General features: G+C 37.8%; 1 protein-coding gene and 1 pseudogene across 1 annotated transcript in view; both read left to right on the forward strand.

Annotated features, from left to right (window-relative positions):
- Positions 1-390: 390 nt before the first annotated feature.
- Positions 391-11,036, forward strand: LOC101626111 (annotated as a pseudogene).
- Positions 11,037-15,366: 4,330 nt separating this feature from the next.
- LOC101626345 (olfactory receptor 148-like) overlaps positions 15,367-18,405 on the forward strand; it is a 4,480-nt gene continuing 1,441 nt past the window's right edge. The window contains exons 1-2 of the mRNA XM_012729391.1: positions 15,367-15,506; positions 18,153-18,399. Coding sequence (XP_012584845.1) covers positions 18,176-18,399 — 224 coding nt within the window. The 5' untranslated portion in view covers positions 15,367-15,506; positions 18,153-18,175. The remainder of the gene's footprint in view (positions 15,507-18,152; positions 18,400-18,405) is intronic.

Raw genomic sequence — 18,405 nt, forward strand, 5'->3', positions numbered from 1 at the left:
GATTCATGTACTATTACTCCCAAACTCTCTCAACTTCCAGCATTTAATTGCTCCCTCTGTTCAGAAGGCTCCTGTTCCCTGTGTCTGGGGATATCACTAGGTGGGTCTCCAGAGAGACTGTGAAATCATTCAAAATCCTGCAGACGTTTATCTTTTCCTTTCTCTGAGGAAATTTCCCTCCCTCCCCTTACCCCAGTTGATAGGACAGCCATTGGAGGGTTAGCTTCTTTCTGTAACTTTCAGTGAAAAAAATTTGTGCTTTACAGAAAGAGAACTCAAGTCTGGTCTCTTGGTGACTAGGGGAACAGAGTCCTGGAGATCTGCAGAAGAAAGTGAAGAGGGATCAAGCATATGCTATTCTTCCTTGGTCCCTGCAGGAGCCTCTCAACCATGCAAGTGCAGAGTACCTCCCCGTCTTTCTCCTTTTTAGTATGTAACCTCATTCTAGATCTCGGTGGCAAGCAATGTCGGGAGATTCACAGTGAGGACTTGCTGCTCATTTTAGGCAATCTCTAGAGCCTTTTCTTCTACCCACTCTACCATGCAGCATGCAGGAATGCATTTATTGTCAGTTTTTGTTCTTTAATCATTTACTCAGCATCTATCACATTTCAAGTACCACACATTAACTTAGGATCAAAAATTTAGTTAAGATATATTCCCCAGCATGGAGAAAATAATAATCTTTATGTTACAAAAATATGTAAAAGATAGTCCCTAGTCTATTCCAAATTCTCTGAACACTGTACATATATCTTCTTAAATGGCTCCTTTTCTTAAAGGCTTGACCTCCAACCCTATGTTGTCCTGACCTTTCTTGTGACCTGCAAGTTTAAGAAAATGACTGTCACCTCCATGCAGGCAACCACTCCCCAAATTCTTTAGCATTAAACTCTCTCCGGGAAATATTATAACACTGAACTATATGTGGCACTTTGACTATATCAAAATCTTTTATGAAGACTGTCATTGTTAAGGAAAAATGTTTTTAATACATAGTATATAAAACTTCAGTCTAAAATACTATTCATTTCATGAGATATTACTCATAGTTTTCAATTTGTCTTATAGAAAATGTTTATACAGCTCTACAACCAACAGAAATGTGACATTTATGGATACCTTATAGACTGATACTTAACAGGTCCCTGTATTACAGTATCATAATTCATATTTTACAGCATTGTCAGTGATTCGGAGGGTTGGGGGCTTTCCTACGGGGTAAGAAATATGAGAACAATATTTAAGCTATGGCTCCCTAACTTCTCCACCACGGTGTTAGTTGTGTCTCAGCGTCATTCAGAAGAGACCACTATGTCCACAGATACATTTTCTAAACACTTGTCCCAAGCTGTAGGTTATTTGTCATTATCTATATTGATGCCAGAGCAATACATGAGTATTTTTACTATTGCCCAGATAAAAAGGTAAATAACAATTCCTAGGGACATGAAATGTGACAAGCACCACTTGAGAGTCTCATACTGTAGTATACTGTTTAAATCTACTAACAATCTTGGATTGTAATACAACCCTGTTTTAAAGACAGATAAACTGAAACACACAAAGTCAAAGAATAGGTAAATGAGAGTTTAGGTTTAAAATCACATAGGCCTACTTCAAAAATCCTATCTTCTGTTAGCACCATTCCCCTACAGCAGTGACTATTTGATGCAATTATCCTGTTTAATTTAAAACAGAATCTTTATGGAGCATTTGTACCATAAAATAACTTTTTATGCTTTCTTTTATCTCACAAATATTTATTGCCAGCTTTTTACATTCACTGTGATCATACTTAAGATTCAACCATCATGGGTGTGTTTGCTCTTAATATAGCCTGACAGAATATGAGTACAGTTCCATCAAGTTTATTTTGCATATCTGGATATTACCCTACTTAAGCACTTTCTATTGTTTTAGAAGGTGCTATTATGAGTCAGTAACTATTAAGAGATTCAGAGGGACTGGTAAGTACTTATACATAGATGCCAAATCACTATAATTAAACAATTTTCACATTTTTTGAATACCAAAATGTAAAAAGGAAAAAACATCTTTTGGGATTGACAAGCACCTTAAACATACTGTGACAGCTGACTACAGCGCACCCTACTGGCAAATGCATGTTCTTTGCATATTCATTTATGTGACCTTTTCCTTTAAAATAACTGTCAAACTCAGAAGCAGAATGCACAATGGTGTTTGCCATGGCAAGGGTGGGCAGAAATGGAGAGCTGCCTAAATAAAAGCACGTAAAACTTCATTAGTGCAAGATCTAAATAAATTCTAGAGGTCTGGTATATAATACTGTACCAAAAGTTTAAAATATTGTATCGTGCACTTAAATATCTTACTAAAAGGATGCATGTTTTAATAGAATAAAAAATTAAGACAGCAGAAAAAAAACACTCAAATAGTTTCATAATTGTAATGCCTCCCTGTATTAAGCATGCAAAGATTAAATACTCTATCTTTACACCTTTATAAATGACATAACTTCACTAAAATTCCCCACCTATGTGACACAACAAACTGATAGCCTCTAAAGAATTTAAAACCCAGGATAATATACAAGTTTACCACTGTTATTTTTAAATTAAAGAAATACTGCCAAGTAAGCAAATGCTCAAATAATCCAACAGGAATGATATAAATTAAAATACTATTTTAATTTACCACAATCCATTATTGTCATCACAGGAGTGATACATAGATATAGCGCAGGTGTGACATACAGATATGCTCTGAAAAGGAATCTACAAAGGACCAGACTTCTAGGGTGGTCTAATTTAGTGCATTTTTGTCCCATAATTGGTATGAACACGTATCAAATTATATTCATCTGTTTGATGCCGCGTCCGGCTAATCGGAGCCGAGTCCGGCGAGGGACGATGAGGTTAAAGAAAACACAGGACACCAAGGTTCTTCATCCAGGAGTCTCTCTCTTTATTGTCCGTGACCCCCTTTATATATCATTAGGCAGTAAGGGTGGGAGTTTGGAGGAGAAGAGTGGAAATTTACTGAGAAGGAGGTATGGGGGAAGTGAGGAATTTCTCTTATCACACCTCGGCCGGCAACTGCCAGACACCTGCACTCCCTATGGCGCAGGGGTCTGCACTCCCTCACTGCCTTTATGGCGCCTCAGGCTGTTAGATAGGATGACCACAAATCTGCGTCCACCTTATCGGTTCAACCATCTGTTGCCATGGTAGCACAGCGGTGGGCGCATTCCTCGGAGTCCCAAGAGCTGGGTGCAACCGCGCCACCAACAGTTTGATATAAAAATTTTTGTTCTTATATGTCCAACATCTCACATACGGGAAGACATGGATTTTCCTTATAGCCTCCAAGCGTTTTAGCAAAATTTCTAGTTTTTTTACTGTAGGAATAATTATTTTTTTAAAGATTTATTCATGCAAGGAATAGGGTACAGGACAGAGGCACGGGGTCTCAGAGGACTCCCCAAAGACAGAGTGGGGAACAGAAAAGGCAGATTGACACACACTCCAGAGGGGAGGAGCAGGGAAGGCAGAAGAGGTCTGCTGTACTATGTGGGTCAGCTCCTTGACTGGGAATCGAACTTGAGATGCAGACAGCTTTATAGTGCTGAGCTTAACCTCTTGTGCCACCAGGGAGACCCAAACTTCTAATTCTTAACTTCAGCATCTTCACATTTAAAGAGTGGCTGGTGATGGTGAATATATTGGTTGTTTCCATCACAAATCAAACTCAGTCTTCATGCTTTCATGTATTTATATCCATCCAGACCACCCCTTCAGGAATATGAGGAACCATAAGGAGCTGAGTTCATTCAGCTGGGAATATCTGAGACACAAGGGGTGGAAACTTTGCTTTTTGTCATTTTGTTATTCATATGCTTCATCACCCTGCTTGGCAACTTACACATCCTTATTGTGATTGTTTCTTCCCCTGCCCTTCACACACCTATATATTTCTTCCTGAGACTCCTCTCTACTTTTGAAATGCTGTTCCCATCTGTCACCTGCCCCAAGATGCTGCTCTATCTCTCTGGCCAGAGTCACGCCATTTCTCACCACGGATGTGCTGCCCATATTTACTTCTATCATTTCTTGAGTTGTGCTACAAACGGCCTGTTTTGTGTGATGGCTTATAAATATTTGTTGCCATCTGTCACCCACTGAGATATCATCTCATCGGACATACAGCAAAATGCCTTACCCTAGATAACACATCTAGTTATGGTAAAACTAGCCTCTTAACTTACTGGGATAGTACTGTTACTGTGCTGGGCTGCCAATATCCCCAAGTACTCCATAGTGTGAACAAACTGGGAAGCCTTCCTGTCCAAGGTTATATATGATAACCTAAATATGGGGTCATGTTCACCTAGTTTCTACCAAGTTATACTGGTCAAATGTGGCTTCCAGCAATACCAGAGTTGACTATTCCTGCAGTCTTCTGAACCCGGAGAGGAAGAGGAGGCAATATTTTTTGTAGAATCCACAGACACATTAGTTTTAAAGATATTTTAGTGTTGTTAGTTTGTACTTATGTTTTAATCCTCTTTTAAACCACTAAGCAAACCACAAAGTGAAAAGTTCCAAGTATATTAAATGTCTGCATTAAAAAATAAGTGTGATGGCCCTCCCTGGTGGCGCAGCAGGTCAAAGCACAGCACAAAGAAGCTTAAACCACTTCTGCATGAGTTCGATTCCCGACTGCCCCGGAGGTGACCACGTGGCTCGGCAGACCTCTCCTGACCCTCCCGCTGCTCCCCTCAGCAGTGTACTTCATTGATCTGCTTGTTTTGTTCCCCACTCTGTCTCTCGCGAAGCCTCTCACCGCCCCTGAGCCTTTGGCCTGTACCCCAGTTCTGTATGCACAAATAAATAAATCTTTAAAAAAATAAAATAAAATAAACTGTTATAATAAAAAACTATATTTGGAAAACTGGTAAAAGACAGAAAAGGGTAGTCCAGAGAGAAACATATGTAAATTACCAAGAAAAGTAAAATTGTTTAATCTTACTACACATAAACTATGTCTTTACCCTTTAATACATGTTATTAAGAAAATGCAAAAAAAAAAGTTCGAAACAAGCAATTTTAGATACATCCACAAATGTATTAAGACTATAAAAGAGGCCCTCCCTGGTGGCGTAGCGGGTTCAAGCACGCGCACGCTCGTGCGCGCACACAAACGAAAAAGCAGTTAGCAAAATATTTAATCTGAATATCCGAGAATTATTAGAGGATAGATAGATAGCCCCTAGTGACTTCTTGCATGCAGCATTTAAAGAGCAATACTTGAATTCTAATGTTCATAGAATCTGTGTGTTGACCTATTAAGAAAGCATGACATCAAATAAAAAAAAAAAAGAGGAATAAGGGACACAAGTAAATAATTGGGACCTAGAATAACATGCACTAATTGAAATATCTAACCTTATTTGCCACTTCTTAATTAATGTTGTATTGACAGTTTGGTCATTTTAAAACCCAAATTAAAAAGAGTTTAAATATTTCTATATCTAAAGCTTCAGTTAAGCACTCGACATTTAGTATTTAAATAATGTGCACATAATCCATGCACACACCACTTAAAATCTTACTCCATCCATAACAAAAGTCAGAAATATTAGATACTTCTCCAAGGACAAATAGCCAATCTGCATATGAAGAGATGCAGATAACATTAATCTTTAGGGAATGCAAATAAATACACAAAGAACTCAATCACATCAATTAAGGTGGCTATTTTGGGGGGGGGAGAAGAATGTAAATGTTGACTAGAATGTGGGGACACTAGCTAGCATCCTTGTGTACTGCTGGTGGGCACATGAACTGGTACAACCACTATGGAAATAGTATGGGGCATCCTCAAAAATCTAAAAATAGCATTGCCATGTGATCCAACCATTCCAGTTCTTGGTATACAGCCAAAGTGTCTTGAAGAGATATTCACATTCACAGAATGTTCATAGTAACGTCATTTACAATGGTCAGGTGGTGGAAGCAATCCAAGTGTGCTCCAGTCATGAATGAATGCACTGTGTAAACATGTATGCACCAATGTACACACATCCACGGGGTAGCATTTCACCTGAGAAAGCAAGAAAACCCTCTAATTGCAATGTATGTAATTATGTTAGATTTTCCCACCATGTAACTGCTAGGGGAATAGGTTGGTAGACATTGGCGGGAAATGACAGATAAGCTGGTGTCTGGATACAGGGAAAAAGGAAAAAAATTCCACCCTTCCGGGTTCTTCTCAGGCTAGACAAGTAAACTCAACAGCATGTGACAGGTCACATCCATTTACTAACATTCAAGGTTGGAAAGGGTGGCCTACAGTGATTATACAGGTATCAATGCCAGTAGATCTGACTGTTTTGCTTCCCACTCTGTCTTTGGTGAATCTTCTCTCTCAGCACACCAATGGCCTGTACCCTAGTTCTGTAATCATAAATAAATTAAAAAAAAAAAAAAAAAGTTGGGCCCTCCCTGGTGGCGCAGTGGGTTAAAGCATAGCACTAAGAAGATAAAGCCACTTTAGCATGAGTGTGATTCTCAACCCTGGAGGTGACCCACATGGTGCAGCAGACTTCTCTTGACCTGCCCGCTGCTCCCCTCAGAAGTGTACTTCATCATTCAGACTGTTCTGCTCTCCACTCTGTCTCTGGTGAGTCCTCTCACCACCCCTGCACCTCTGGCCGGTACCCCAGTTCTGTATGCATAAATAAATAAATCTTTAAAGAAAAAAAAGTTTAGAGAGCAACAGTCTCCTCTCAGTCCACTAGGAAAGGGCTGAGGACTCAGACAAAAGCTTCTCCTCGGCTTCTAGGGCCTTCATCCCTCTTAACACAAAATAACCTGCATGCCAAAGCAGGGCTTAGAGACCAATCCTGGAAATCTTGGGATGGTTTGATATGCTCACTTTCAAGGGTTAAATCCCTGAGATCTAGAGAGAAAAGGGGCTCATGGGAGGTGTACCTAGATAGAAATACAAGGTAGCAAGGGAAAATGCATGATCTCCCTGATTCCCAATTCCTTTAAAGTTTCTCTTGATGGCTATAAACCATTTGCTCACTTCTTATTTTCCTGATACTCAGCATTTAATTGTTCCCTTTGCTCAGAGGTTTCTGCCCTCTGAGTCTCAGAACAGATCCTGGATGGGGCTTCAAAGGGACTACTAGATGCTTTCAAATCCAAAAGGTAGAAGGTATTTTTCCTTCTTTTAATCTGGAGGAAGTTACACTAGATGAGAGCAAATATCAAATATATAGCATCCCTGCTCTGTGATTCTGAATTAAACAGGCCATTTGTGGTCTGGATTTTCGGAACCCAAGTCAACTTCATAACATCTAAGATAGAAATACGCTTGGGATGGAGATCTCCACAACTCTATAGAAGATACAGGTAAGCAAAGGAAGTGGAAAAATAATTGTTTTCCTTACTTAAGCCAGTCATGGTACCTTGAGTACATGAGTGTCCAGAGCATCTCTCTGTCTCCCTACATTTTTACTCTTTACCTCACCCTGAAACTGGCCTAGCAAGGAGTATGGAAGAAATCACCATTAAGGCTTCCTCATCTTTATATAAAATGACTAGGGCTTATCCTTTATTAACTCAATCAGTGGGCATGCAGGCATTCATTAGTCATTAATTCAGCATTCCAAGAACCACAGTTACTGAGGACTGAAAAATAAGTTGGCTATATTATCTGATGCAGAAAATATGTTTCTATGGAAATGGAACAACAGTAAAGATGGAGTGAATCATAAACCTTATGATATGTAAAAGATATCCTCCTCGTCTACCCAAATTCTCAGAAGAATGTATATATTTCCTTTCAAATAACTCCTTTTCTTTCTCCTAAAATTGAGTATAGCTGAAGTTACCAAAGGTCAAAAGGTTGGGGGCAAAGGGAGAGGATACACAGTAGAACAGGGTGGAAGATTATGGGTGCATTGGTGGTGGCTGTGATGCAGTAGCAGCTCCCTGGAGAGGTGTGAGCTTGTAGCTCTGAGATACATATAGTACTGTAAATCAATGTTACTTCAGTAAAAATATAAAAATATAAATTGAGTATTTTTCTAGAGATCTGCTTCAGGTTTAAGACATTGGCTATCATCACCATACAGATGACTACTTTCCCAATTTCTTTAGTTTCAGATACTTTGGAGTAAATGTAAAAATGACCAAAGGTCGCTGAGACTCAAAGAATTTAATAATATAGAGAATCTCTATAGAGACTTGATATTTGTATAACAGCAAGGTGAGTCAGTTGCATTAAAATATTGTGATGATGCTATCTTCTAATTATCAAATGAACTGAGATGTATAATCTAAATCTGGAACATATGTCTGGGTGAATAATTTTGTTTTATTTCAATTATTTTTACACCTACTCCTTTTCATATCTTTTCATCTTATTTGCATAAGTTTTCACTAATTATGACTTTCTCCATTTCATTTTTTTTTCAGGAGAATCTATATTCTTCACTGTCTACTCCCACCTATTGTTCATATTTTTCCCTCCAGCAAGAGGCAATTATCCATTATCAGCAATAATAAATATGTTCAAGGCTTATCCTATCTTTTCTAGCTCCAGAGTTAGATATGCTCAATTAGATGAAATCTAAATTCCTTTTATTTTCATGGACTCCCAAGCCATATCAGGTCTCTATCATCAGATCTTTCCAGGGTTAATAAAAAGGCTTCAAATAGTTTAAAGACTAAGGGAATTGCTGCAGAGTATTTTAAAATTCTACCTAAGTAGACACATTTTTCTAAATTCTAGAGGAAACATGGTGAACAAGAAAGGACATGCTCTTTTCATGGATTTATAGTCAAAAGTATATTCATAAATGAATTTCTAACTTTCTGTTCATTTGTCTAATGCCAGCTACTCGCAGGTCCTGCTACATGCTGCAGGTCAAGGACAAACGAGGTGCTCTCAGGCACCTCACAGTGTAGTAGCACCTGAATTCAGTTCCATCAGGTTTTCTTTTGCATATACAGATAGTAGAAACCCTCTTAAGACTCACTTTGTGTTGAACATAAAGTTATAAAAGTCAGTAACTATTAGATACAAAAGAGGATCAGATAAGTTGATGAAGTATTATGATTAGAAATGACATTTATAATCAGATAATTTTCATATGCTTTTGACCAAAAAAAAAACAAAAAAAAAAACAAACAACCAGATCATACAAGTAGAAACTGAAAGCATTATTAAAGCACCTTTTAAATTTAAATTCAAGCCTTGCAAATACAGTCGGTCAAAGCACAAACTAACATCTCCACTTGATGAACTTCTTGGTTTAAAATAAAGCAGTCAGCGTATGCACAGAAGAGGAGAGAGGAGTGCAGAAAGTGGTGTGGACCAACAAGGAGTTATTAGCACAAAGGACATTGAGTCTCGGCAACCCAATTCTAGATACCTGCTGTAGCACACTTTGATAGACAACAATAATTTGTACTGTGTACTGAAATGGTGTAGAAGGTTTAATGGCACATTAAGCTTTCTTTCCAGGATGAAATCAAATTATTGAAAATTAAAATTATGTCTTACTGGACTGTCAAAAAATTGTTCTACACCAGAATACAATAAAATTAAAGTAGAAAACACAACAAAAAGTTGCAAACCCTAAATAATTTAAACACTGAGTGTTTAATATGTGTTAGTTTCTTCTCAGTCAAATAAGATGTGCAAAATGCCCAGGTTGAGAAATAAATCCAACAGAATAGTAATCCTGAAGTAAATTTCACTTATCAAAGCTGACTGCTCTCATCCAAAGTGTCCAAATTGACCTTGGATGGATTTATAGCATACTTGACCACATCCTTGAGTGCATAAACATGCTCTGCAAAGAAATCAAGAGGCGGCTTCCAGACTAGTCTAGATTAGGGACTTATTGTTACACTACTGATTGTGTATATATTAAATTATGTTCATCAGTTCCATCCTCAAAGCCTATTCAATTATTCAACATATGTTTGGTGGTTTCGTAGTCATATTCATGAAAGAATATAGTATCTTGAGGTCTTTTTATTTGCATCATCTTTAAATTTAAATTAAGATAGGTGACAATGAATAAATTGGTCTATGTCTTTCACAAGTCAGCCTCCACATGAAGGATTTAGTGTCTTTTGTTCCCACCACACAGAGCTGACTGAGTTCATTCTGTTGGGAGTACCTCAGACACAGAGACTAGAGATTGTGCTTTGTCATCTTCCTGATCATTTATTTACCTCTTCACCCTGCTTGGAAATTTACTCATCCTGACTGCAATTGTTTCTTCCTCGGTCCTTCACACGCCCATGTTTTGACATGCTGTTCCCATCTGTCACCTGCCCCAAGATGCTGCTCTACCTCTCTGGCCAGAGCCACGCCATTTCTTACCATGGATGTGCTGCCCAGCTCTTCTTCTACCATTTCCTGGGCTCCACTGAAGGGTGCCTCTACTCTGTGATGGCCTATGACCGCTTTGTGGCCATATGTCACCCACTGAGGTACAGTGTCATCATGAGGCCTGGAGTCTGTGTTGGCCTGGACTATGGGTTGTCTAAATGCCAGCACCCTGACCTCCTTTACATTTCAGTTGAATTACTGTGGACCCAACCAGGTGGGCTATTTCTTCTGTTGACATTCCTGTTGTCTTACCCCTGGCTTATGATGACAGCTCCCTCGCCCAGAACGTGAGTTCCTCTGCTACTGGTTTTCTGCCTTTCACGCTTTGGTTCACTGTGTGTGTCTCTTACACATGCATCGGAATTGGCACTTTGAGAATTCATTCAGCAGAGGGCAGGAAGAAAGCTTTCTCCACCTGCAGTGCCCACCTCACTGCCATCCTCTGTGCCTATGGACCTGTAATCATCATCTATCTGTAGTCTACACCCAACCCCTTGCTTGGTGCCATGGTATAAATACTAAATAATATTGTCTCACCCATCCTGAACTCATTAATCTACTCTTTAAGGAACAGGGAAGTGAAACGGTCCTTGAAAAGGGTGTTCATCAAGGCAGAACTTACTTCTTACAGATAAATCCTGGGTTTGCAACAGAATTTGAAAACTGGTCTCTTAACATTGTCCTCCTACTTCTTCCTCTAAATAAATAAGCATATATAGAAAAGTGCTTCCTCTGAGCATTCCATTAATTTGCCTAATAAGATTTCAATATTTATGTGTATCTCTATTTTAAGATTTCAATATTTATGTGTATCTAACCCAAGGGACTCCATCATTAACTCTATTACCAGTATTAATCTCAGTTCTTTATTCATGGGCAAGGAATCCAAGATACATAGAAAACTCTTGAAGACTTTTTTCTTCTTTTTAAAAATCTCTTACTAGTTTATTTTTTCTCTGTACAACACAATAGTCATTCATCATTTAAGTATGTGACTTCATTAGAAATTATTTTAATACTTTTTCTCCCTACATAGACATTTCATTTCATCTATAAAGCAGAGTTCTAATTTTATATATAAAAGAGCTTTGTGCAATAGAGGTTTCAAATAAATGACACAATATTGCATATTAAGCAACAAACCAGAATTCAAAGTGGGATCCTGTTAACTCCAAAACTCCTTTTCTTAACCCCTCTACAATATGACTACCCTAAAAGACCTGCTTAACAGTTTCCTCATAGCTCTCTGAGGTCTCATAACACATAGCAGGCAATAAATAACTGCTCTGACAGCTTCCTGTGTCAACTTTGCTGTGGTCAGTGCGCCATCACCCACTGTACCCCTCTCTAGACAGCAGCTCTGAGATGCATCAATGTGTGTCTTACCCTTTATGAAACCTCTCCTTACACCAAATCAGACCTAGACCAAGCTATCTAGCTCTGGCATAATTTTCCTACTTTCCCATGCTGCCAGTATCCCTAATATTTTTTTTATTGTAAAAAGATTAGAGATATTTTCTTGCCCAGTGTTAAAGATGATGATGGCTAAATGTATTTTGATTACTATTATCTGGTTCTCCAAACAAATTACATTTTCTGCCTTGCCCTCCAAAGATAACTGGTGCTTATCATTCTTTCTACATTTTATCCAATATTGGGGTGGGTGGGGGGAAGGTACTATTTATTGAAGAGCCTACAGACACACCAGCCCTTAGTGTCACAACGTTTTATAGTTTCTAGATTCAATTTTTACTCCTCAAAGTTTCTATCTTGTTTGAAACTATTAAAACAAAACAGGGACCTCCCTGGTGGCACAGCAGGCTAAAGCACAGCACTTAGAAGCTAAAGACACTTCAGCATGAGTTCAATCCCCACCCTGGAGGTGATCCACTTGGTGCGGCAGACCCATGACCTGCCCACTGCTCCCCTTAGCAGTTTACATTCCCCTCAGCAGTTTACTTCGTTGATCTGCTTGTTCTGCCCCCTGCTCTATCTGGTGAAGCCTCTCACTGTCCCTACACCTCTGGCCTGTACCCCAGTTTCTGTATGGATTAATAAATCTTTTTAAAAAAGAAAACAAGGGCCCTCCCTGGTGGCGCAGTGGGTTAAAGCACAGCACTAAGAAGCTAAAGCCACTTCCACATAAGTTCGATCCCCGCCTGCCCCGGAGGAGATCCATATGGTGCGGCAGACCTCTCCTGACCCGCCCGCTGCTCCCCTCAGCAGTGTACTTTGTAGCTCTGTCTGTTCTGCTCCCCTCTCTGTCTCTGGTGAATCCTTTCACCTTCCACATCTCTGGCCTGTACCCCAGTTCCATATGAATAAATAAATCTTAAAAAAAAAAAAGGAAAAAAAAAACAGGAAAAATCCCAAATAAAATAATTGCTGCCTTTGTAAAAGGCATGAGGAAAAAGGCCAAAATGAAGTTCATGTAAGCATGGAGGCATAGAATGAGCTGCAGTAGGAGATCCCATATAGGCCCTGCTACCCTGGCCTGAACAATGTGAGATCACAGCAATTTTGTTCCTGCAACATAGTTATGATGATATGTTGGATCCAAGCAATCCTAGTACTTGTTTGTTGTCCTGTTTATTCTGGATACTACGGTATCTGGGTTGTGGCCATGACAAGTATATTTGTCTTACTAAAACTTGTTCAAAAGATTTCTTTTCTATACAATGGAAAAAAAAATCAGTAACAGTTGATAACAGTATTTGTTTCATTCACTTTTTATGTCCACTGGACATCAGAGATATAAGTAAACATCCTATTTTTAGTAAATTTTCAAATGAAATATTTTGACATTGTGATGCAATGGAGACATACTGAAAAGCACACAATTGAAACATTTAGGGTACAGAACACCCATTAACTTAAACATGCACCCTCATTTTAATAAAATTGAAGACATATGAAAGTAGACATTTGAATAAGAATCTGAGCCCTGATTTACAAATATTAACTCATTGTGTAATGACTGTTAGGCATTGACAAAAACTACTGCCAGAGATTCCCTAGAAGATGCTGTTTTACTGAAGAGTAATAACTGTCATCAGCTACCAGCAGACAGGCTTTTGGTAAACAAGAAGTACAAATGAGCATGAAAGGAAAGAGGCCATATAAAGCTCAAGTTTTACACTTCCAAGGAAGTGCACACATCCACATCCAAAGAGTTAAATTTCTAGACCAAACTAAGAACTAGCTTTTCATGTATTATTAGAATCACCATAAAATTCAACTGTGAGCCTTAGAGTCTGTGTCTCTGTTTCTACTGCTACTATTTAATAATTGTAGGGAAAAAACACTACTTCTGAGTCCATGTCAGTGTTTGCAAAATCGAGTCACATTACCTACTCTGTCTTCACACTGAACAATAAAACTATGATTATTAAAAAATGTCAGCCGAAACCATGTCCCTTTCTAACTGCTAGTTTCAATTTCCTTTTATTGGGTTGGTCAGGTTGACGCCAGAGAATCTGGAAAATCTTAAAAGTCATTTTGAGTTCATTTAGAGGATATTATTATGAAAATGTTTAGAATTACTAATATTTTTTTCTAAATCCTGATATGCTACTTGTTTTTCTCTTTGCTTGTAATTACCAGTAAACAAACAAACAAACAAAAACTAATCACATATAGACCAAAAGCAAAACAAACCCCAAACTTACTCATGGTAAAATGGAAAGGGAAGGAGAGAACCGAGAAAGAACAGTTTCTAACAATGTAATTAAAATGATGACATCCTAAACTTCTTCCATTTCAAGAAATAAGTATTATAGGAGCAAGTAGTACCAGGAAGTTTAAAAGCAGAGCATTTAATCGATATAATCATTCAATAAAATACTATTAAAATCCATTTTTCAAAATACAGTATTTTAAGGCTCAAAAGAACAGAGCTGCTTGAGAACATATTGTTAATGGGAAACAGCCTTGTTCTTTGAGCGCATATCCTCTGTCTCCCAGGGTACTCGTTTCAATGTGTCACAGTATCTCCACAGTCAAGAGGTTGTGGGGAAACTGGGGGGAAAAAAAATAAACCAATCCCTTGAGATCCACAGAGAAGTAAAGGGTTCCATAGGATGTCTACCCAGTGCAATCAAACATGGTGACATGGGGGAATCTATACCCACTTTGATTTTTGGTTCCTTTAAAGACTGATTACTGCTGCTATTTCCACACTCCTAAACACTCTCAACATCCGGCATTTAATTGCTCCCTCTGCTCAGAGGGCTCCTGTTCCCTGTGTCCTGGGACACAGCATGAGTGGGACCCCAGAGGGACCATATAAGATCACATAAGATCCTGCAAAAGGCCGAGAGATCTTCTGCTAACAGAAATCGCCCCAGGTTACAGGGCAAACACATGTACAGCATCCACTCTCTGTGGGATTAGGAATGAAGAGAACCAAGTGCAGCCTGCAGCCCAAGAAGCCCGAACCATTTCCATGAGCCCTAGAAAGAAGAGACTGGGAATAGAAAGCTCTAAAAACATTTGTGAAAGACAAACTGCAGCTAAAAGCAGGGTAAAATATTTATTTTTCTGACTTAAACCTACAGTGAACTTTTTGACCATAAAGTGCTCAGAACATCTTTTTATTTTCTCAGTTATCCTCACTCTGGATTTTGCTTATAGCAAGTGCTGACAGAAGAAATCAAAATCAAGAGTTTCCTTCTTTTTTGCAATGACTAGCTTTCTCACCTCCATTCACTTTATCAAACAGAATGCAGGAATGCAGTCAGTGGTCCTATTTTGACTTAAGTTTTGTTGCCTTAATAACTTAGCATCTATCAGCTTTTCCAAGTGTTACTGTTACTTAGGGCTAAAAACCTGATTGGATATTTTCAGACATGAAGAAAATAAACTTCTCTGTCATGGAGAAAATAACAATCTTTATGATACAAAGGTATGCAAAGATAATCTCTGGGATTCTGCCAAATTCTTTCAAGAATGTACGTATTTCTTTTTTAAATGACTCCCTTTTCTTCTCCTTTTCCTAAACTGCAGCATCTCTCAAGGTTTGGCCTCCAATTCTATGTTGTCCTCACTTTACTGTCCCTTCTGTGATCTCTATCAGGATTAAGACACCATCTGTCATCTCTGTGCAGGTAACTACTTCCCAAATCCTTTAGCTTTGTACTCTCACCAGCAAATATTGTCATAATGAGCCAGATATAACACGCTATTTTGATTCAACTCTTTCATGAACAACATCACCTTTTAATCTTTACAACAATCGTATGATAGAATATTATCTTCATTAAAACAAAAATTAACATTTACTGGGTTCCACTACATACCAAGCACAATTGTAAAAACCTCCCACATTTTTATTGCAAAGGTCAAACATGGGTTTATAGAACATAATTGAGGGGGATAATGCCAAGGAGGCTAGTCAGTAGTTTGATAGAATGTTCTTATTTTACCCCTCTGTGTTGCCTGAATGATTATTAGCACTATTTTGATTCTCAAAAGTACCCCAGTTATGGTAATAAATTTTAACTGAGTATTTGAGAGAGAGGCTACTGGTACAATGAATACTTTCAAAAGCTTTTCAATACAATGAAGCTTTTTCAAAAATGAAAGCTGAGGCTGGGACAAAGTAAATTACTATTCCATAGTCATGCCACTATCAATTAGAATTTAACCATGGGTGTTTAGACCTCTAATATTTTCAATATATCCTATGTTGTATCTTTCCTAGACAAATGTTTGCTTTGGGTCAATCTAGGAAAGTTGTATCCATTTTTATTATAGGTGCCATCTAAATGACTTTGAATTATCATTCTAGGTTTCAGGTGTGTCCTGGATGTCTATGAACCTAAGTATTATTTTAGGAATGAGGAGGTTGGGAAAATTCTAAGAAAAAAATATTTGACATTATAAGGACAGAATTTTATATTTTTTCAAAAATTCAACATGGTAAATACAATTTTAAGTAGTGTTATTTTTTCATGAGATAGTTCTTAAAGCAATCTTTGATGATGGTTTCTGTCTTAGATAAAAATAGTATTTATTCTGCTCTCAAACCAGCAGAAAGGTATCTCATATTTATTTTATATATCACTTGTAACAAATATTGGTATGATTCCTATTTTACTGTTTTTGAATGGTCTGGAGCGGGGATTCCTTGCATGAAGGTAGGAGAGACATAAATTGCAGTGTTTACTATAAGGATCTTATAGTCCAAAAGAACCTGAATTCATTCAATTGTATAAGAATTTCTTTTGTAGATATTTTAACCTGTCTTACCACTTCCTATTTTCTTAGAAGATAAAATGATCAGTCACTTTGAACTATAAAGAGAATCAGGGAACTATATCAGGGATTATATTTAGAAGTCAGTCATTTATAATTAGACATTTTTCATACATTTTGAATATCAAAATAGGAATTTATAAAATAAAAACAAAGTGAAAATAGCCCCCTCTGCACAACTTACAAGCACATTTAAATATAAAGCATGTGACAGACACTGATCACAATAGAACCCACGGGCAGTTTCATATTTCTGCATTTGAGTGACATCTTCCTTTAAAATAAAACAATTATCAAGCTCCCAGAATCAGAATCAGACTGATGGATGACAGAACAGAAGCCAGAGGGAAAAGGGGAATTGATATTCAAAGGTTATGAAATTTCAATAATGCAAGATAATATATTCTAGAAATCTGTTGTACAAGACTGCTTACAGTAAACAATAATGTGTTGTACACTAAAAAAAATCTACCAAATAGCTTTCACACTAATTTTTCTATAAAACACCCCAAAAGTTACAGAACTAAAATACTTCCATTGCATAAATAATTTAAAAATTCCAATTTTTAGCAGAGATTAAGCGTCCCATTGCACAAATAATTAAAAAATTCCAATTTTTAGCAGAGATTAAGCATCCCATCTTTACTTCTTTATACTAGACACAATTAGATGCTAATCTCTAGAGAAGGTAAGAATTCAGGGTTATATATAGTGATCACTGTTAAGTTTTATCTTTTAATAAATATGGCCAAGCAAGAAAAAAGCTGAAGTTAAAAAATATATGCACATGGAATGATGTGCCCAAAATCTCTTCAGTGGAGATTTAGGGTATCTGAAGACACCTTTGAATAATAACAGGCACACTCTAAAAATAATCAGGGGCATCCGGCTTCCAGGTTTATCACTCTACAGTTGGTTTTGGACATTAATTATGTTCAATTTCCACAGTTTATTTAGGCACTTGACCAAATAATGCTTCCTTCTGTTTTTTTATCTGCAGTTTATATGTATTTTATATTGCAATTATAAAGGGATATGCTATCTCATGAGAGATCCCACACATACTGACTTTTGATAGATGCTTGGGGCATTTGACCACATCTTTCAGTAACTACAGACATGTTCTGAAAAGCAATCTGGCACCTCAGGTTCCAGTCGGTCTACTTTAGAGCGTTATTATTTATAGTTGGTGGTCAGCCTTAATTAAATTATGCTAAATGATAGCTACTGGGATTTCTGATCTCATAGTCCATCTAGTATTTCAGCATCCTGAAGCTCATTTTCCTTCAGATCCATATATGCTCATAGACACTCATAAGAAAATGTTATCTTGAGCTATGAAGTTACAGATTCGATTTATAACCCCTAAAAAATTTGGTAGAACTCTGATTTCTTAACTTCAGCATCATTTTTATTTTGAAATGGTGTGTGATGTATGAATACAGTTGCAGTGTCTCCTTCACATTCATGCCATCTTGTCTTCTGTTTCCAACCAGACCACTGCACATGCCCAAGCAACATGAAGAATCTCACGGAGCTGACTGAGTTCATTCTCATGGGAGTACCTCAGACACAGGGACTAGAGATTGTGCTCTTTGTCATCTTCTTGATCATTTACCTCTTCACCCTGCTTGGAAATTTACTCATCCTGACTGCAATTGTTACTTCCTCTGTCCTTCACACGCCCATGTATTTCTTCCTGGGACTCCTCTCTATTTTTGACATGCTGTTCCCATCTGTCACCTGCCC

The sequence above is a fragment of the Condylura cristata genome, unplaced genomic scaffold (genome assembly GCF_000260355.1).
Source record: "Condylura cristata isolate star-nosed mole 26May11 unplaced genomic scaffold, ConCri1.0 scaffold00025, whole genome shotgun sequence".
NCBI classification, from domain to species: Eukaryota; Metazoa; Chordata; class Mammalia; order Eulipotyphla; family Talpidae; genus Condylura; species Condylura cristata.